This window comes from Chinchilla lanigera, unplaced genomic scaffold (assembly GCF_000276665.1).
Source record: "Chinchilla lanigera isolate Chin_1 unplaced genomic scaffold, ChiLan1.0 scaffold00034, whole genome shotgun sequence".
Taxonomy (NCBI): domain Eukaryota; kingdom Metazoa; phylum Chordata; class Mammalia; order Rodentia; family Chinchillidae; genus Chinchilla; species Chinchilla lanigera.
Window position 1 is genome coordinate 3,518,957 of NW_004955435.1, and position 21,954 is coordinate 3,540,910.

Below are 21,954 nucleotides of genomic sequence, written 5' to 3' on the forward strand. Positions count from 1 at the left end.
CTTATTGAAGGTAATAATAAACTGCATTTTGGTGGAGAATAGATTATGAAACAGCATGGATAAATAAGATGAAGTGTTATGTAAAAAGTAATCCTTAGGTTGCTTTTTCCAGTTTGGAAGAAGAAAATCATAGGTGAGAACCAGCCTACAGTTGTTGGTGGTGTACTGTTCCAGGGACCTGCATCACTGAAAGTTAGGCCGACTGGGATGAAGGGAAAGAAAGCACCCTCCGAGAGCTGCAGGGAGAGTTAGGTGAGGTGCTGTCTGGGACCCACAGGGCAGGGCTGATCGCGGTAGCTGCTCAGAAGCGGTAACTTCGCAGGCATGTACCAAGAACCAGCCGCTGCTGCCGATGTGGGGCGGCACAGTTTCCTTCAGTAACTCTGTTCATCATCACTTCAAGACCTCTCTGTGAACGGCCTCCTCTTCACTCATCAAGCTGTCCTTAATGAGTTAGAGACCGAAAGATAGTAAGGTGATTATCTTGGTTACTTTTTGCTCTCTCATTGCTGAGACAAAATACCTGACACCCAAAATTAAGGCAGGAAAGGTTTATTGAGCTCACAGTTTGTGGAGGTTTCAGTCCATACCCAGCTGGCTCCAAGGCACGTGGCACATGGCACAGGGCAACAGTTCAAGGTGGCGGAAGATAGCAAAAGCAGCAAGAGCAAAAGCGGGGAGGGAGAGCAAGCCTGTTTTCCTCCCTTATATTGTATGCAGGCTACCTGCCCTAGGGTGGGTCTTCTACACCCTAGGATGTAGAAATGCTGGATCATTTAGCTAAGCTTCTAAACTTCTCAGGTTGACACAATGAATCAACTGTCACATCCTAGGGCTCCTAGGGTATAAACAGCCGCCCTAGGGCATGTTCTCTATCCCTTAGAATATAGAACTGTTGAGTCACTTAGTTAAGCTTCTAGACTGTTCAGGTTGGCACAATGTATCAACCATTACAGTGTTCAAAAGCCTTCTAGGAAGACGGTAAAGTTGATCAGGCCTCTTTGTCATTTTCTTGATAGCAGAAGTGATGTCACTCATCCAACTGGGTAGGTGCTTCCTCTTTTTTTATACCCTCCCTCCAAAAGATAATTGGTGTCATAGTTCTTACCAAACAACTATTGTAAAATAACATCTAAGTAATTGTGCAATTTTGCTAGAAAGTCCAAATACAGTTCTCCAAAACTACTTGTAAGAGAATGTTGGAAAGTTAATAGAATTGAAAGGAATAATTGTTTAGATTGGTATACTTGCATTTTCTTGCCTCTGTAATGGAAATATATGAGAGAAATAGCAAAAAGTTGAATGTAAATCTTAAGGGCTTTTAAGTAAAGTTTAATCTCTCTAAAGACAGTCCCAGTTATTTTCAAATATTTAGTGTTACATCAAATGAATACACTTTGCATGCAATGTATCCTACCTTTATTTAATTCATAAACATACAGGTAGTCTCATTTTATATCATTTGTCTCCAAATTTTGATAATTTTACAATATTTTTGGAGATTTATCTAAAGTTTTTTATAGTTTTTTTTAAAAAATCTACATTTTACTTGCTATCCTAATCTTATGAGAATATAGTTCATATCCATAGTGTTATCAATAGGGATATACATAATTCTAAGATAACATTATACCAGGGAAAAAATTACCTTATGAGCCTCTAAAATGTTACGGCATTGTAGTCTTTTCTATAAAGTCAGTAAATATAAATTAAAATGTTTTTACATGATTTTTTTTTAACTTTTTATATTTGAGTTAACCATTTGGTGAAAAAAAACAAAGAAGTTGTTGGGGATGTAACGTAGTGCAAGAGTACTTGCCTACCATGATCAAGGTCCTGGATTCAAACCCCCCCAAAACAAACCAGAAGTCATATTTGGTTTGCTTTACCTAACTTCTGGCTAAACATTAGATCTGTTTCTGAGGGTTGTACTTATATTAAAATATGTTTTTTGTACATTTAAATTTTTGAAAGTAATAGAAAATTCCAATTCAAGTTTCATGCCATGTATGCAACTAGATTTTGCATATGCGTGTAACTGTGTGCCTCGTGAGGCCAGACCGGACGGCTGGGGACAATGAAGGTCGGTCTGAAGTACTGCTGTGGTGCTCAGGGCTCTGACTCCCACCCTGCTTGTCCTTCCAGCTCACTCTGCGTGCAGCACAGACTGTTCTGTCAGTTGCCACATCTAGACCAGTGACAGACATTCCCCATTCTGCCTCTCACACCTTTGTCTCTTCAGTTTCCCTGGTACCAGAAATCTGGTTCATGTTAGTACCCTCCGGTTCTTGATCTTAAACTCCTTCGGAGATGCTGCTTACCTTCTACTAAAATCTAAACACGTCTGTGGAAACTCCCTCAGGACCTAATAGCCGCTGTCCGTGTGGCCTTAACTTGCACCATCCCGTTATTTTTCTAGGTACCAATTCCAGTGAGCCACCTGCAGTTCTTCAGAAACTCCAAAATAAACGTGCTTCTGTGAGTTTACAGCTGCAGTTCACCGTACCCGAAAGGCCTTTCAGATGTTCCTTGCGCAGTTGCTTTTTACTTCTCCCCATCAGCGAGGGTGAATAAGGGCCGAGTCTACTTCTGTGTGTTTTAGGCCCTGAGTGAGTGCGGGGCGAGGGTGAATGGGAGAGAATCGAGCCCTCCCCATTGTTACTTACCACTGTCCCCTTGGCCCCACGTGAGACTGACGGGTTCCTTCGCTCCCCTCCTCCTTCCACCCACCCCTGCACACCTGCGGCTCAGGAGTCGCTCGCGTGCAGCCCTGCCTGCTCACAGCCCCCGGCGGCTCCCTCTCTGCAGAAGCTGTTTCATTTTCAGTGTCATCTCCACCCTTCTGCAGTCACTCTTGACCAGCCTTCCCAGCTGCACTGCTTAAGTTTCTTGCCTGCCGCAGGCTCCAGCCCAGTCTCTGCCCTGTGGTCCCTCGCGGCGCACCATCTCCGTGGTGGGTCACCTGCCACACTGCGCGCCTCAGTCGCTGCACAGTGACGTCACGGTCACACAGCCGGACACCACAGTCAGAGACCGTCTGTCCTGGGTATATGATGCTTTACCTTTTCCTCTGTGATGTTATGTAGCACATTCACATTATCATCATTATTATTACTTGTTTTGTTTGAAGACAGCATCTCACCACACTATATTTCAGGCCAGCCTTGAACTCACTGTCTAGCACAGATTGGCCTTAAACTCATAGCTATCTTCGTGCCTCGGCCGCCTGAGTACTGGGATCACAGGTGTGCACCACCGTGCTGGGCTTCTGCTTATTATTGGGTTATTGTTTTATTTTTGCATATCCATAGCTCAGTATATTACAGACTTCAGACACACACGTAATCAGTTCAACCTTGAAAGTCACAGGCAAGCTACTAGCCCCATGACTGGTCCTATTCGGTAAGTAGAGATGGAACGTGTGCTTTGGCAGATTTTAATTTGAATCCCTGTTAGGCCCTAAATAACCGCAGTTCCTGTCAGTTCTTTCACCAGTTTCCCATCTTATAGTAGGGAGAAAACAATGCTCAATTTATGACAGGCTTGTGCAGATTAAGTGAAATAGTACATGCAAGTATATATCTGAAAACAGTGGCCTATGAGAGAAACCGACTAAGTGATCATAGTTACTGCCCTTACTAGTACTGCGGGTATGTCATACTGAGTGTGATACTGTTCTTGTTGGAGCTCTCCATATTAATGACTTTCCTTGAACTGTGTGGCTAATTTCTAGCTGAACATAACTGAAGGTAGAAATTAACCAGTAGCCTGATACTAGATAGAAGACTTTTTTTCATTATTGTGTAGTCTTCTGTTATTACTTATTCTGGTATTACAACATTTTATTGGAAAAAAGAGTTGCTTGCTGCTGCACTTTTTCCACTGATGGGAGGCCTGATTTCTGCCAGTTTCTGTGAAGAGTTACACAACTGCAAATCCTCCTTATCCAAATCTTTTTCGTGCTACTTTGCCGCAGAGAACATGGATTAAATTTCTCAGGGTTACAGTTGCTAACAGCTTCTGTGTGGTATGTGCAGGGGACGAGCACTGGAGGGGCTTCTGTGGCTGCCGTGTTTCTCACACATCTCCCACTTTGGTGAACTCTGGGTGAGCACGTTCTATCAGAGCCTGCACAGAGGGTAGAGCAGATTGAACGGTCCTCGTACCAAAGAAATCGCTAATACTGATGTCAAAGGAGGGGAAGTACCTAGTTATACTATGCTTTTACCAACTGCTACACAGATACAGTCCAGCGTAGTCTTTGAATTAGGTGCCTGTGCGTATTATCCATTACTGTTTCTTAGAATTGAAGTAGTGGGATAAGGACTCCTTGTGGGAAATACCTGTCTCCTTTTCTCCTTTTCCAACGGAAATGATGAGATCATCAAAGAAAAGCAGTACTCAGCTACAGCCACAACAAAACAAAAGCCGACGGTTTGTGTTGAAATCCTGTGTATGTTCTTCTGTACTGAAGAGGCTAGATTAAGAAATTGCACTAGAGATCAACCTGGGAGCTAGACACTAGCAACAGAATGGCGTACTGCCAGGGACCGAGTGGTGGTGTGGTAGTGGTGACGGCGGTGGTAACGGTGAAACTTCATTAGGCAAACGATCAGGCCCTGTGTGAATCGATGTATTTTTTTATTTCATGCAATTTTCTTAAAAATGTCTATGAAATGAGTATCTTTATTCTTCTGTTCCTTTTCAGATGAAGAAAGTAGGGTTCCGACAGATAGTCTGCCCCAGAGTCACATAGCTTGTGAAAGCCAAGAGCAGGACTGGCGCTGAGGTTGGCGACACTTTCAGTCCTCGCGGTCCCAGTCCCGCACTAATAAAGCTACAAGCTTCTCTGTAGATGAGAGTGAAGTCAACGCAGCCTCTCTAGGAATCCAGCAGCTCTTGGCCACACTGGAACCACCCAGCAACCCGAACAGCGCTTGTGGGGACTTTAATGAGGGGCATTTGCAGTTTGACAAGGGAGAGACCTTTGCTGTCAATCCATTATCGCAGTGACCCATTTTCAGCTTCATCAGGAAGGGAAGGGAAGCAAGATACATGACTGTGGTACTGTGTTTCCTAAATTCAGTTTCTGGGGAGATTGCCAGTTGCCTCCCTCCAGTGCATAGCAGTTTAGACTACAAAGCTGAAGTCAGAGAGTCGCAGTATGGTTACAGTACTGTGTGTACCTCTGCACTAGCGGGTACAGGGTCTGGCTTAATCAGTTAATCATTTCTGTTTGGCTATGCAATTGGTAAGACTTGGTCAAACAACCCAGAGCGTGAGACTTTCTATTAGCCCTTTGAGTTTGACATTTAGCAATTTTTACTTTATGGTCTAGCATCCACAGCCTATCATTATTATTAAGTTAACATCCCGTTAGAAATGTCCTCTAATATTTGTCAAGATAATTCCTCAAAAGAATACACTTGTAGAGTAACAAGTGGCCTCATAGAGAAAGAGAATTCTACCTGAGAAACAAAGCCAGAAAGTAGAAAAACAAAAAAACCAACAACAACAAAAACATACAGAAAAACCATGAGAGTCAGCCTTACTACTGAACTAGATCTCTCAAAGGATACACACACACATATGTGATACATATATTAATATATTTTTTTCCTTAGGGAGAAGACACCTAACCACAATGAATTCAGAACAGAGAAGTGAAATTTTATATTTAAAAAAGTTGATTCAAGCAAGCATCAGGAGCTGTATTTTACTGAGCCTTAGACAGTTTCACATCGTGACATGTTTGAAGTAGGACCTCTCCTTAAACGGTGGCCTTTTGTGAACATTTTCAGCCCCAAGCTAGTGCTGATGTGTAGGGGCCCCTTTAACGGAACGAGAGCTGGAGCCTTCGCGCCCACATCCCTTGGCTCTGGAGCGCGCTCATCCAGCCCCGCCGTGCACCACGTACTCACTCGGGCCTGCTCACCCCCTGCTTCTCTCAGCTGCTTTCCTTGCCTGCAACTTCACCGGTTGCTTTTGAATTTACTGGAGCCGAGCCAGCCGTGCTTCAGCGTTGGGGCCATGCTGTGTCCCCTGCCGGGGCTGCTTTCTCTGTGCAGTATCCCACGCCTCACTCATACCTGCTTCAAACTTTTATGACATTTTCTTATGTATATTTTCCTGGGTCACCTTACCTAAAATGACAGCATCCTCACGTTTCTGACCCACCTTTTGGCTTCGCTTCACCTTGTAGCTTTTATCACTAGCTGGTAATTCGCATTTTATTTTGCTTATAGTGTATCTCTCCCCTGAAGAACATAAGCTCTGGTAGAAGCCGGACTTGTTGTCTGTCGTCTTCGTTACTGAGTGTGTAGGTCCTAGAAGAACACCTAGTACTGATGGGACATTTAATAAGTATATGCCAGATATATGAATAGATTTATATGGAGATGACAGTATCTATTCACATTCCAACTATTAAAAGTAAATCAATGAAGTCATCCATAGATGTTGGAGGGTGAGGTCGGGTGGGTGTAAATAGCACACTGAGCTTGTTGAACTGAGCATCTTGAGATAGAAACCTGCCTCTGTTACTGTTTTAAGTGAAATTGCACGAGTTAACCCCCGGGCCTTCAGGTTGCAGCACACAGAACGGATGTTACAGTGTGTCAGTCGTCGAGCTTTTGGTTACAAACAGTTGAAAAGTGAGGCTTTGTCAGGAGGCCAAAGTGAGCAAACCAGAAGTGGCGGTGAGGAGGGCCGTGCCGGTAGTAAGGTGACGTGTAGCCTGCTTTCCCCTTGTATCCACCTGCGGGCCAGTTGCGGGTGCTAGGCCTCTCAGTCGTGCCTTAAACCGTGTTCTTTTTGGCTTCACAAGTATGTGTGTAAATGCCGATGAGTCTAGAAAAATGTTACCTTAATCTGATCTTACGTGATGTTCTACTTAAAATGGTGAGTTTGCCTCATGGCAGGACTGCATCGATCAATTCATCCCCTCTGTGACCTCCTTCAGCTTACAGAAGAGATTGGAAAACTTGAAGACAAAGTGGAATGTGCCAATAATGCCCTGAGAGCAGACTGGGAAAGATGGAAACAAAATATGCAGAGTGATATCAAGTCCGCCTTCGCAGACATGGCTGAGGAGAACGTCCACTACTACGAACAGGTAAGGGGGCGCTGCAGATTGCTTCCCTCTCACAGGGCGGGGCTGCTGTCTTCTCCCTTCTGCCTGTCGGTGTCGAGAGACTCAAACAGCGAAGTGTCCCTTTCCGAAGCCCTCTGGGGGCTCAGCGCCAGTGGAATCACCACGTAGCACTTTGTTTTTGTTTTGGAAGGATTTGAGTTCTTCACAATCACTTGGCAATGATTCATCTGTGATTCCCCTGTCTTCTTTTTTCTGTCTCCTTCGTATTTGTAAAGCCTTTGCAGAGGAAGGAAAGGAACAGGAAATCAATTCAGAACCTCTTTCTGTACCTTGTGTCCCTGCTACCCTGGCTTCCACTGCTACTCAGAAATCAACAACCAAGGAGAATGCTGTTACATTAGCAAAAGAGGAACAACATTTTAGGGGGTGGGGATGGGTTCAGAAAAGAGCTTGACCGTCATTTTACTTGTTTAATGATTGTTTTTCATTTTATAACTGTTCCTTTAAAAAGTTACTTCCTCAGAGGAGTTTAGTGTTATAATACTATCACTTTTCTTTGTCCTGCACATTCTGAATGCACCTTTTCTCAGAAGGATGTTTTAAATATGAGTGTTTAATCGTATCTCTGGCTGAATTTTGATAAAGAAATTATGTTTTAGAGTCTACAATGTGTATCACTTTAAAGGTATTTAAATTTTAAAAGATTATCTGGTACTGGTATTTTTTTGCTCAACAAGAGTTAATTAAGCACTTACTATCACTAAACACTGTCCAGGCCCCGAGAGAGACCATAGTACATAAGACAAACACATTCCCTTTCTCAGGTTATTACGGTCGGCAAGGGAACCAGTTAATTAAAGCAAAAGATCATAATAAAGCAGTATAAATTCTACCACAGAAAGATGCTGCAGCAGCTTCTGACCTAATGTAAAAGACAAGAGGAAATCTCAGAGAACGTATTTAAGCTACTGGGGAATAAGAGGTCATCAGATGAGTGAGAAACAGAATTACAGGCAGAGAAACACACAGCCAGAGGCCGAGCAGGGAGAGACTATGTTCAAGGAGCTGACCGAAGAGTGGAGGAGGTGGGCTAGGCAGACAGTCGCGTCACAGATGTCCTCTCTCAGCAGTCATTCCTGAGGAGCTGGGAGCCCTGGAAGAGTGGCGCCGCGGAAGGCACAGTGTCAGGCTGTGCTCTGGAAGGGCCGCGCTGACCGTGGTGTGTCAGGGTGGCGGCCCTGAGCAGAGAGCCCTGTTCGGAGAAGGTTCGCGGTAGCAGCCCAGGGATAGTGACCAGTGGCAAGTGACTTTCCTCAGCCTCTCCTTAGTTCTTATTGGGCGTTAATTTGCCTTTAGGCAAGGTCAGCTCTCTGAAAGAATTTATTGTGAATCTCAGATTTTGAATGATTTAAAAATAATTTTTAATAGAATATATTTATCAGCGTAAAGCTTTATTACCATGTAACTATTTAAATCCACAATAGTAAGTACTTCTCCTGTACAGTAGAGTCTGTGCCCATTTACTTTTCAGGGTTGTAATGACAGCTGAGATAATTTATAAGAAAATGCCTTGGAAATTAGAATATACAATGTATTACACATCATTAATAGTTGTAGATATTATTATATTGTTATATATGACAAATATAACCAATATATTTTTCTTCAATGAAAAATTATGCCAGATTTTTAAAATCTGAACTTTTTAGTTTGATGAAATGTTCATAACAGTTCCATCAAATCCAACTAAAATGTTTGGGTTTTGACTATCCTTACTATATAAATACATGTTGTTGTTCAGTTGCGTTCAGTTTATGTCAAGCACTGTTTTCGTAGAAATAGTTAAATTTGCATCACTGTGCCATATTGCAAATTTTGTTCTTCATGTACTTCACATCAGTGTGTTATATTCTTAATTCTTTCTCCAAAGTGAATTATATTTCTAGATGTGACTGAAAATTGAGGGAATAAATGATTTTCGATAGCATCACTTCAGAAGATCCCTACAGCTCCAATTGCTTGTGTATGACTGTGCCAGTGTGTGGTAGGTGTTTTCCGAAGTGAAAAAAAATTAACCTACTGGCATTTCAATCTATAAGGCAAAATCAGGAAGTTGGAGCCATTAAATAATCAAGGATTCTTAATTAGCAAACTGTAAGACCTAAATAACAATTTGCTGTTATGTAGTAAGTACAAAATAACTCAGATACAGACATGAAATGCTTGTCTTGCCATTCCCTGTTTAATTCTATTCTAGACTCAGGTATAGTAGTACAAGCCTATAGTCCCAGCGCTCAGAAAGCTGAGGTAGGAGGATCACTGTGAGTTCGAGGCCAGCCTGAACTGTGTAGAGAGACCCTGTCCCAAAAACCTAAGAAAAAATACTAAATTTAATCATATTCAAATGGAAATATTTTCTTTTTCATCAACATGTACGTAAATATCCAAAAGGGTCTATTCCTAGTGAAATTGATAAGATGGAATATAAACATTTGCCTTTGAATTTACATACATTAAGTGAAATGTCACAGCTTATTATTTACCAGAGTGACAAAGGAAAATCAGACAATAAATATGAGATACGATTCTGTATCAGGCTCTAGTTATTGTCATACTGAAATGCACTTACATGCATGAATTTGTAGGTTGGTTCCAAATATAAAACAAATGTAAAGCATGCAACTGAACTTTTAACAGGTAAGGTGTTATTCCTGTTCTGTTTTGTGTGACTAATAAATAAGGATAAAATTATTAAGTCATTTTAAAAAAACAAGAAAACCAACATAGTAAAACCCCACATCTACTGCAAAAGGTGAATAACTTCAGTGTCATCTTAGGTCACTTAGCAACAGGGATCTCTTCTGAGAAATACATCCTTTTGTGATTTCAGTCCTGCAAACACCACACCACACTTTTACAGAGTAGGATGACTACAGCATCATTAGCCATGTAACCCTGTGGGGCCACTCTCATCTATGTGGTTGTCATGAACCAAAATGCTATGCAGCATAAGGCTGCATAATGCCACCCAGATAACCAAAGAAACTGATTTCCTGCTACGGGAAAGAAATACTGAAACAGTGAAATACAGCATTTGGGTAGAGTGCTTGGATAGTTTTAATTATTCCAAGTATGTACAAGGAGATTTTGTTTTTACTGCTTTGGTGCTGGTTATGCTAATGGTGAAGAAGGCTTCAAAGGAAGAGATGCTTGGCGGATATAATGAATTGGAAAAGGCTATTCTGTTGAAAGCTTAATTTTAATGTTATTGAATTCACTTAGCCATCTTTGTGTCCCCTCACAAAGGGACTGTAAGTGTGTATTAGGATATTTCTGGCAGGAGAGTGCAGCTGATTAGGCATAGCTCTAGGTTTGACACTAATTATAAAAGAGAACAATTAGGTTTTGGAAGGATGAATACAAAAAGTAGAAACCTTCCTACTTAATTCAGTGGCTTCACCTTTGTTTTAAGAAAATGATAAACACCCTCGCTCAACTTTACATCTCACTTGAAGGCCTTTTGATCATCTTAATGTGTTTGTTTTCTTTGTCTCCAATGCATCAAGGACAGCTTACTGTAAAAAAGAAGATACGATTCAGAAGAGATGTATGGAGGTTGTGGTGCCCCTAGATTGCGGCAAGTCTGCAGCCCACCGCAGGTGCATAGTGTGTGTGCTAAGTCTCTCCTCCTGAAGCCCTGCGGTGGCCGGTCCTGCCCTGTGTGTGTCACACAGCACGTCTCACTGAACTGTCTGCAGCACGCCCTCCAGACTTGCCCAAGTTTCAGTGATGGGAAGATTTTAATGCTAATGTTTGCGATGAAACAAAATGAAGCGAAATGAAGTTGTTAAGTGAATATAATGAAAGAATATAGGTTATTCTTTGATAGTTTACTTACAATTATTAGTAGATATATGGGAGTTCTTGTTTTTTACCCTTATTCTGCTTATAAAAACGCAACCTCACTGAAAATGAGCAATAGCAACAAACCTAAGTAGGTAAACTAATGAATAAAACAGAAATAAAGAATGTTTATAAGCCTTTCTCCTAGAAAATACTATATTTGAGTATAATTATAGAAAATAATTGGCTATTTTAAGATAAAATATTAATTCAAAATTTTCTGCATGGCATTTTCTGAGTGAGTCAACATAAAAACATGTTTATTTTGTGTCATGATGATTAAAGTGAACATATTATTTTGAGTTCCATATTTTTCATTTGTTTTCTAGACTTTCCACATAGCATCTTTGTATAATACAGCACGTTGATACATATTCATTAGCAGACATTATTACTTATCGCTGAGCACTTGTATGTTTTCCCCTTTTTTCTATCATGGATAATATTATTAAGATAGGTATGGTGGCACAGGCCTGCCGTGCTTGAAAAAGGGAGGGAGGAATTAAAAATAATTGGAAAATTCTTGGTAATATTTTCAAGAGATGGCCAGATCAGTGGTTACTACATTTCAAATATCACCGGTCTTACTTCGGAAAGCCCTTTGCCGCATGTAAAATCATTGGAGATTCAGTTGTTATCAAAGCCGTGCATTAAGCTGGGATCCAAATCACTCTTGCGTTAGGAGGTTAAAATTCACTAGGGAAGAATAACCACGTACATGTGCTCGATTAAGGTAGGTTTACAGTGTGTTCACTTTTCAGTGGAAGAATATATAAGCTTGTTTTATTTTCTTGAATGATAGCGGGCAGAACGAACAGAGGGCTTTTATCTTTCATGGATGATACAGATATTTGTGTCTATGTATACATTTAGGAAGCAAAAACAGTGATACTGTAGTGAAACCTTTTCTGAAAGATAAAAGAAGAAAGAGAAAAATCATTACAGGGGCATACCTCTAGCCAAGTGAACAATGATGATAATGCATTTCTAAGACCCAAGTTCAGTTATTCATGAGGCATTTAAAAATTGTGGAAATTTTTAAAAGGTAGATCTCAAAGTCCTTCTGTAAATTGAGTAATGGGTGGACACTGAGTATCTAAGAGGGTCCTTCAAGTATTTTTTTTAACTTAGGAATTTATTACTAGTTATATTGGTGAAATGGTTAATTCCAGTTACAGAGTTGTTTCTTTTACATTCATTGTTACATCAGATACTTTAGAACATCTTGCAGATTTTGTGAATATTTACCAGAAAGCATCCCGGTCTAAGTTAGAATAGCTCCCAGATATTCTGACTGTAAGAGGCCCATCTGTATTAATTGTGAATATAAACCCGATACCTAAGGAATATTCTGATGGGTGGAACTTCCATTTGTGAGAAAATTCATTGTTTTAAAAGATAAAAATCAGGACAGTTGTTACCTTGCTGAAATCATCAAGGAGGAGAGTTGCCCCCTGTGGACATAAGCAAAGAGCTAGTATCTTAACATGTCATTAACCCAGGGAAAGAGTACTGTTTCAGCATCTGGGAGGTCAGAGCAGAGGAAGAAGGCACTAGCCATTTTTAGCTGCACTTCCCAGAATTTAGTAAAGTGGCTAAAAATTACAGAAAGACTCGTTACACTTTCAGATTCACAGACTTTAAAAGACAGTGTGACTTAAGAGGAGTGGGTAGTTCTGGAAAATGAGGAGTGACGCAGGTAAAGAAGCAGACGTGACTACCTGTGGACCGCAGGCTTCACAAGTGAAGATGGGAGAGGAATGCCGTCAAGGATGAGTGCGGGGAACAGCACGTGTCAGGGAGGTCGCGTGGCGGGAAGGAGGAAAGAAGTGAAGAAGCCAGACAGTGCTGGTCTCGGGGGACTGTGTGCGGCTGCTTTGGACACGAGGAAATTCGGATTTCCTGAGCTGTACTAAAACTGACAAAATGAATCCCTAGCGGAAATGGTCATGGAAACATTCTTAAAAAATCAGAGCTGCCTAACTCCTTTCAGTTTTTTCTCCTTCAGTGAGCATGTAAGTGAAACGGCGTGGCACACACGCAGAAGAGTAACTAAAAGCGAGTATATTTGAAGAGATAAATCATATTTTACACAAAGAGAAGGCTGGGTAGGTATTTTTTCTAATGAGTGTTGCAAAATCCCTGCCTTTACCAACTGCAAAGTGGAGCATTCAGAGTCCCTTCGTTCTCCACTGACTCGGAGAGAAGATTGACGGATTTCCACTTACGCAGGCCAGCTCCCCCCACCGGCCCCCCAGTACTGAATTTACTTCCAGAAAGGTGAGGACTCTGAAACAGTGACATCTCAGCGTATTACCAATGTCTGCAGTCCGGAAGCGCACCATGCACGGTCGTCTAGTCCTGCTCCGCTCTTTGTGAACAGACTGTCTTGGAGAGAAAAGGGTGGAGGTGGTGGATTTACACAAACAGAGCCACTTACGTCTGTTCTGAACCAAAGAGCAGCAGGCAGTGTTGGAGTTTCCCTTTAAAATCTTAGGAGAGAGACATAGTACATTGTTTATATTGAATTACAAGATTATTCTAAACATGCTGGGTTCTAGGCCAAATCTAGGTAAGGGGCACTTTGTCCTTACCGTAACGATGAAGTTGTCTGTGGCTGGGAGCAGGAGCTTCTCAATCATGTTGTGATGCTTTTCTTTTTACGGTCATCCTGAAAGATTACTAAAGCCTGCCCTAAACCTCGATACTCAGAAAGACAAATTTCCTGATGTTGCTAAAAAGAGTCCTTTGGAGAACAGTATTTTAGGCACTGTGTGAAGAATGTCTAAGAACTACCTGGTACACCCCAGGATCGAAGAGATCCCCATTGTGTACACAAGGGATTTATTGCAAAGCAAACATACCTGCCTGAGAAGCTTAGAAATTTACTCAGCCTAACCATTTTTATACCAGTGAATTTTCCAACCCATTGCATCCTTGTACCCATATTATTTACTCTTTTATCCACTGAGAGCAATACTGGAATTTCTGGGTAAGGAAATTCAGGTGTATCACACTACTTCTCTGTGGACCGACCATATAATTTAGGTATATTCATCTTCATTAAAAGTGAAATATCAGCTTTTAATCATTTTAGTGCCATTAATGGCAATGGATTGCATATCTAGGAGCTTTCACCTTTTTCTAATAAAGAAGTCATTATTGTTTAATGATTAATATTACCAGCCTTTTTATCATCTATATCATGGAAATAATTCTTTTGATGAGCTAGCAGCTCCTCTTTCATATAAAATACAGAGATTAATAGAGCAGGACAAAGGTCAGAGATGGCATAACTTTGTGTGATCTTGGACCGTGAAACTTTGTATTCTTTAGAGCCGGGCATGATGGTATCCACCTGTAATCCAGAACTTGGGAGGTTGAGGGAGGAGGATCACAAGTTGAAGGCCAGCCTGAGCCACAGAGTGAGTTCAAGGCCAGCCTGAACTACACAGTGAGAGCTTATTTTTAAAAAAGAGTTGTATTCTCGTGGTTGGAAGCTAGGATTTATCACTGATTATGGATCCAAACCCATCAGTAGATGCATTTTTACTTTAAAACTTCTTTTGGAAATCATCTGTTATTGGTCGACTGTGAACAGCGGTGGAAAAGGTGCATTTGGAGATGAGCTACCGTAGATACCAGGAAGCTTTTCAGTTCAACAGATTGTTACCAGGAGTTTGGGGTAATTAAATGAGCGAGTATTATTAACTGAATTTAGGCAAATCTGTAATTAAGATACAATGCCGAGTTTTATTCTAAGTTAGATATTCAAAAGTTATCCATGTAACAGTGGTACCTTTTCTAAGTATTTAGTATTTTATTGTGCATTTCTCCCTTCTTAAAAATGTGTACTGAAATATTGTCCCTACACACACCTGTATTCTGTAATTTAATTATTTCTCAGTTACCTGTGCGAAGCTGGTTGAACTTAGTAAAATAGATAGTTACACCAGAGCACAGTCTCTGCCTCTTCATGTCCTTTTCTAGACATACTTTTGTGAAGTTAATTAGAGATGTGAGTAGGAGGAGATTAGAAAAAGAAGAAATGACTTAAAACACACACAGGTCACTATAGGATATAACATCCTGAATAAGGATGGTGCATTTGCCAATAAAAAAGCATCAGAGTTAGGTATCTCAGTGTCACTCGTTCGTTGTAAAATCTGAGTCATGTCCTCTACCCACTCGCACATCTGTCAAATGAAATTATCGCTACTTCTCTTGTGCCTCCACCCTGCCTCATCCGTAAACTACTCAGAAATCTCTAAGAGAATAAATTAGAACACAGGTGGGATGCTTTACAATAATGAATTAGAACGTGTGTCAAATGCTTTAAAATAGTGTGTTCAAGCGTCATGGAGCAGTGCCTTCCTAAATGTTCCAGCAGTCCAAAGGTAAACATGTTCTCTTTTGTAGTTTGTTGCAATTTCAGTATATTGCTGAGCACAAATAGAAGCTTGATGTTTGAAATGTCCACCAGTAAACTAGACAAACTTGGGTAATTACCTTGCAATGATAGGGTATAGACAAAATGACTTGAGAAGATATAAATTCGAATTTAGTCTTTTGTATTATTAATTCTTCCTTTAAAGATTTCCAAGATATTATACCTATTGCAGCCCCATATGCAAAATTGAGACAAATACAGTAAGTTATACCTAAGGCCTCTTCCATCTATAATTAAGAGATTTTTAAATCAGACATCTGTAGAATAATAAGACAATAATAAGTAAATGGACAACAAGATGGCGTTTGTAGCCAGTGGGTCCTTCCACACGCTCAGCTGCAGTCATTTAAGTATTTCTAGCATTTACAAGTACACACTTACCACATACTTGAGAGAAATGTAGAAGTGATTTTAGCAAAATAATATGCAAATCGTGTTCTTTTAAAGCTATAGATATTTCTAAAATTATAAATTGGCAGATCATCCTCAGAAACTGAATTTACACTTTTCTAAAGATAAAGTCAATGAATAATTTTGAGCTCTTCCAAAATAATAGAAGTTACTTTTCTCTGGCAACATCATCACTAATTTCTTTCTGGGCTGATTACACTAGAGAATTTGAAAATATTCAGCTACCCAAAGTTTTCTTTCATATTTCACATCTTAAACTTAGATGATAAAAAGCAGTTACTGAAATGTCACACACCCCATTGCCCTCACTTTAGCTGTGACTGTAACCTTTGTAGGTGTTAAATAATTTTGCAGGGATGTTGACCTAGTGAAGAAATAATTACAAATTTGAGCGTCAGCCTTCTTTAAATGTACACAACGCCATCTGTGCCTGAGCTCACTTGAGACGACATTGAGTTACTTAGGGGTCACTTACATTTCCCATTGCCTAGTGAGAGAGAGATGCAGTTTTTTGGGTACGAGACATGCTTGTAGAAGCACATTAACTTCTGACTTACAATAGAAATTTGTGGTTTTTACAAGAAATGTAATGTTTAGGTTTTATCTTGCTTTTGTTTCATTTTGGGTACTGGGGATTGAACTCAGGGCTTTTTCACGTAGGTAGGCAAATATACCACTGAACTAGTCTGCAGCCCTGTTTATGTTTTTCATTTTGAGTTAAAGTCTTGCTGAGTTGCCCATGTTGCCCTTGAATTTGTGAGCCTCCTGCCTTGGTCTCCTCAGTAGCTGGAATTACAGATATGTACTATTGCATTGTACATATGTACAATGCATTGTACCATTGCATTGTACAATGTACATATGTACATTGTACCATATGTACCATTGCTTCTGCCATATTTTAGAAGTATCACTGTATATGCAGATTTTTAGAAATTTTGTTTATTAACATGAGGATAAATAGATTATATGTTGAATTTTGTGATAGATTATATGTTGAATATAAATAGATTATATGTTGAATTTTGTGATAGATTATATGTTGAATTTTGTGATTATATGTTGAATTTTGTGATTATATGTTGAAGTTTGGATGGAACTAAATTTTTTCTTTGCTGTTTTCATGAATAGTTGGGCCGTTGTTGTGGAGATACAGTAATCGTGTTGGCAGTTTCATACAGCGGCTAAGAGCATGCACAGGCTGGCATAGTACAACTTGTAACTTTGAGCATAGTGACTTGAGGTCTTTACTTATTTATTGGTACTGGAAATCGAACTCAGGACCTTGTGCTTGCCAGGCAGGCGCTGTGCTACTGAGCTATATCCCCGGCCCGAGGACTTTATTTTAATGAGCATCAATATTCTTACTTATAAAGTGCTGAAGGTCATATTGCCTACCTCATCATAGATTTGCTGAGGTATTAAAATATGCTTGTAGATGTGTTTGTGTATAGCAGTATATATAAAAATGAAGGAAAAAAAAACCCTTCGAAACAAAGTTTAATATTCCCAGTGAGTCACCAAACGGAAATTGTTTCTAAGCCTCTGTGTTCATAAGTGTCTTTCCTGGAGTTCCAACCAGTGAGTCTCTAGCACTAATCTCACTTGAGTCTGAAATTGCCAGAATAGAACATAGGTTTCAAAGCTGCTAAATGAATGAAAGAAAAGCACCTAACTCGGTATGTAGCGCAGCCCAAGCATTTAAGAAATGTAGGCAACCAGTAGTCATAGCGGCAGTGCTGGAGACTGGAAATACTCTTCATATACCTGTGAATCATTTCTTTGGGTACTGTGTGTGACGATAATTATCTTGTAAATACTAAACATTTTGGGGGCAGGTGAAATTTCATGTTTGCCATATGCAATAGTGGGTTAAGCCAAGCAAATGAAGCATATTTTAAAATTGGTTATGTGATCTCCTTTACCAACTTGCTGTCAGTCCCAGTTACCTCCGGAAGCCTTCAACTGTAGTTCTAGGAGGGTTAGTGAACTCAGAGTTCAAGCCCTTTATTCCGTACGAGGTGAAGGGGCCTAGAGCAGTACAGAGGTTTGCCTGAGGTCACACTGGGTGACGGACTATCCTCACGTCCCACAGCTTGAGAAAGTACCGCATCTGTTAAGTGTGGAAGTATCCATGGGACACTGTATGGTATCCGCACCAGTAGTAACGACGTTACTGTAGGACATGTGCTCACATCTAGTTGTAGGATCACTGCCTGCTTAAAGGAACTGAAGAGACCTTTCCCTTTCCTGGTGGCAAAATGTCATCACCACCTTTGCTAAAGTAGCAACAGATTTATTTTCAAAGCTGAAAGTTAGTTTTGGAATGAAAGCTTCATTTTCTAAATGTTCCGTCTTTGCATGGAGAAGGTACAAAGCCGGGCTGCAGGAGCAGGCTTTGTTCCTGTCGGGACTGCCCCCGGCTCCGGTCCCCTTCCCAGCTGTGCTGGCTCTCCCAGTTTTGTCCCCAGAGCTTCCGGGGTTGCCCTTCTGCTGCACATTAGAGTCATCGGGGGAAAACGCGCTGTATTCTCGGTTGACAAGGATGTGTGAACAACTTGCTTTCTCGGCACCCCCACATCCTGGCTAAGGTTGCACCCAGCACATTTGTTGGCTTATTTACCTGCAGTGAGGAGCATTCTCTCAAATTTCATATGGAGCACTGGAAGAAACATACTGTACCCTACAAGTACTAAAGTGGAATCCCCTGATTTTGTCAGGGGATTGTTACATGAAGTAGAATCACATGAGTGGAAAATGACGATACCTTGTTCAGATGAAAGTCGGACTCCTGGTGTCGCTTTTCCCGTGATAGGCTGAGAATCTCAGCTCCGGGGAGCTGCTTGTGCTGTTCAAGACCAGGTCAGCAGTGGCGCTGGGCATTTTCAGTTGTCACTCTGATTTGAACAAATGTTTATTATTTTCACTGATTGTAATGATTTTAAAAATGAGAAAATTATTGGTAATAGCAATGCACATCTAAATAAATAGGATCACTTTTAAAAACTAATTTTAAAATAAGGGCACATCTCACACTAGATTTTGGGTTGTTTTGCTGAGTTGATCCTTTGTATGCCTTAGTTATCAGTGTTCAGCCCAGGAGGTGCTTACTGAACTGAATTGTTTAACTGTGTGGTCTAAATCCATTTCTTGACTCTTTAATATGTGTTTTCATACTCAAAAATTTTAATAGAGAGTATTAAGGAGTGTTACAGATCATGTATTGTTTTAAAAATGTCTATGTACATTAGTTTGATATATTTTTAAGACATCAGTTAAGGCATGTGAATATTAAGTGGATAGGAGAGTTAAATAAATGTTCATTTATTTAGTGAAAAAATCTACTAATAGTCAAAAAGAAACCTAGTAGTAGCAGAAGCTCCATACTTCATGGTCAGATCCTTAGCTTTACAGGTCAGAAAACTTGCTGATTATCAGCCTGAGTGGGGACCAGGCTTTTACAGCAAAACTTAACATCCATGAGTTTAGAAAGCAGCAAAAATCAGTTTCTATAAAGAGATGCATTTTAGCATTGGTAATTCAATAGATTCCTTCTCTGTGGTCAGCTACCTTTACTGAGCACTTGTCATATACTTGTCATGTATTGACTTAATCGTCTTCAAAGGATGTATGTGCTTCTGGATATAAAGACTCTCCAGCACTGAGTAGAGAACTATGCTAATCGAGCTCTTGTACATACTCTCCTAAAGTTTGCTCAGCCTTCTACCCCTCTAGTCCATACAGTTTCTTACCCACCTCTCTTTCCAAAATTGCCCTTCTACTAAGAAAATGAGGGCCAGCGTCTTATTAAGCGTAGCCTGATGTTCATTCAAGAGATGGGTTATTTTTCATTTGTCGGTGAGTGAACAGTAGCTACACCACTTAGGAAAGTTGGGATATTGTAAGCGTAGTTAAACATTTCAGCCTTAGCTTTCTCATTGGCAAAGTGGAATTCATAATTATCATTGTGAGGTTTTAAGAAAGTGGTACATAAAGCAGCTGTTCCACTGCCTGACCAAGTATTCTATGAATGTGTGAAAGCTCAGCAGTTGTTACATCACTTCTCTTGTTACCTGTGCTAATTGTTCTGTAATATTCAGCATTTCAAGTATGTGAGTGTTCTTTTTCCCTGCCTTTACTGTGCAGACAGCTAATTTGTCTCTTACTAAATTTCACTATCAATTTTAAAAATTGCTTAGAAATAAAAATGTTAACTCATAACACTGATAGGCGTGGATGACTACTAAAATCTTACGGCCTTTCTTAAAGTAGCACAGTTGAAGCAGGAAGTGACAAAGATGGAAGCGTCTTCACTTGAGGACTAGTGGTATCTTTGGTCTAATCTTGATCACTTATTTGACAGGAATTCTAAATAGAGCGCACGGTTCAGAATTTCATTTCGAATTTTACCTTCGTTTAGATAGAGCTTTGCTGTCATCGAAAAGCGGTGACGTCTTGTGAAAGCAGTCATTTGGTTGGGCTGCCCTGCAGCGTTAACAGCTGCAAAGTCACGTGTGACCTGCAGAGACCGGAGAGCTCCAGGGGAAGGACGACTTGCACGGGCAGCAGGCTCCTCCTAAGTGGGAAGAATGGTTCTGCTCTCCCTCGGCGCTTTGGTCCCATGTAGCAGTTGGCTTTGCTTTTCAAAAGTTGTGGATAGAGTTTTGAGTGATCTCTTGGTATTTTGTATTCCATTCTCTTTTTATGATTGAAATCTGATAAAGATTTATGAGTATTTATAAAAATGAGCATTTATGTCTTCTCTTGGCATTTAAAAAAATATTAATAACTAGCCTAGGGTTCTTGTGCTCGACTGGGATGTGGTGAATCTGTGAGGTGCAGCTCTGCCGGTAGTCCCCGATGTCACCAAGTGACACCAGGTAACGCTGGATGCCAGCAGTTGACCCAGCCAGCTGCTGGTCAGTGCTGTTCCTGGTGTCACCGGCCGATGCCAGTGTGTGCTGGACACTGTAGGTGGACTCTGCCAGCCGCTCATCTCTGCTACTAATGTTCATTGGCTGCTGGTCTCTGGAACGCTCTGCTATTAATAGCTCTGTCCACACTCCTCAGAATAAAAACCCCAAATAGACTTAGAGGACGTTTGGAGTCCACAGTACCCAAGTAAATCCTGGGCAGGACTGTGGGGACACGAGAGTGAGTATGGTAACAGCGCCTGTCCTGTAGTACAGGGGACCCCCGGGGAGGGTTGCTGCGTGAGTGAGAGGTAGCGCTGACACCAGAGACCCTCTGGAAGGCTCGCTGGGAATGGTGGGTGCAGTGAGAGCGCAGGTCCCGCCCTCTCTTACCTTGGTCACTCAGGGTGTCCTGTCTTCGAGAATGCGGTAGTATGATCGGAAACGGCAGGAGGTGGAGGGGCACCACACTGCCTGGCCGCACGCATGCTGGAATGGAAAATCGCAGTTCGATAGCCAGGGGCGACACTGAAGCAAACTGTCCCGGCCCACTGGGGTGCAGCGGGGAGCAGAGGACATGGGGCGAGGAGCGCATGAGAGACATCTGCTGGCTAAGCCACGCCCTTCTTCAGCCCACGAGGAAAATGGTGGTGCTGCTTGTCTGTCTCGATAATATGTTTTATGTATATGATGTGAACTGTACACTTTTTGTAGATGTTTTTCCTCAGTAAAAGGAAGTTCTATCCCTAGTTTGCTAAGACTTTCAAAAATAAGGAACAGACTCTGGAATTTGGCAGAGGCTTTACCAATGTCTGTTGGGTTGGCGGTGTATTTACATAGTGATGTCCATTGCTGTTTGAATGTGAATACAACCTTGCGCTCCTGGGAGAAACCCACCTGGTAAAGATGTAGAATTCATTATGTAGTCTGATGGCCTTTCATTGCTAAAATTTCATTTAGAACCCTGCATCTGTATTTATTTGTAAAACTGGTCTGTAGTTTTCTTCTCTTCTAATGTGTTTGGTTTTGGTAAGTTACAATGGGTTTTACTGTGTCTTCAATTTTCTGGAAGTTTTTGTAGAATTCTGTATTTCATGGAATTCACCAAGACAGACTTCTGGGGCTGGAGTTGTCTTTGTGGGAAGATAGGTATCTGTAAGTTCAAGGTCACTTGGGTTATCTGT

General features: G+C 41.0%; 1 protein-coding gene across 1 annotated transcript in view; it reads left to right on the forward strand.

Moving 5' to 3' along the window:
• Snx7 (sorting nexin 7) overlaps window positions 1-21,954 on the forward strand; it is a gene marked incomplete at its 5' end in the record, with an annotated part of 62,498 nt that overhangs the window by 37,653 nt on the left and 2,891 nt on the right. Inside the window, 1 exon segment of the mRNA XM_013516541.1 lies at window positions 6,962-7,114. Within this exon segment, the coding sequence (XP_013371995.1) occupies window positions 6,962-7,114 (153 nt within the window).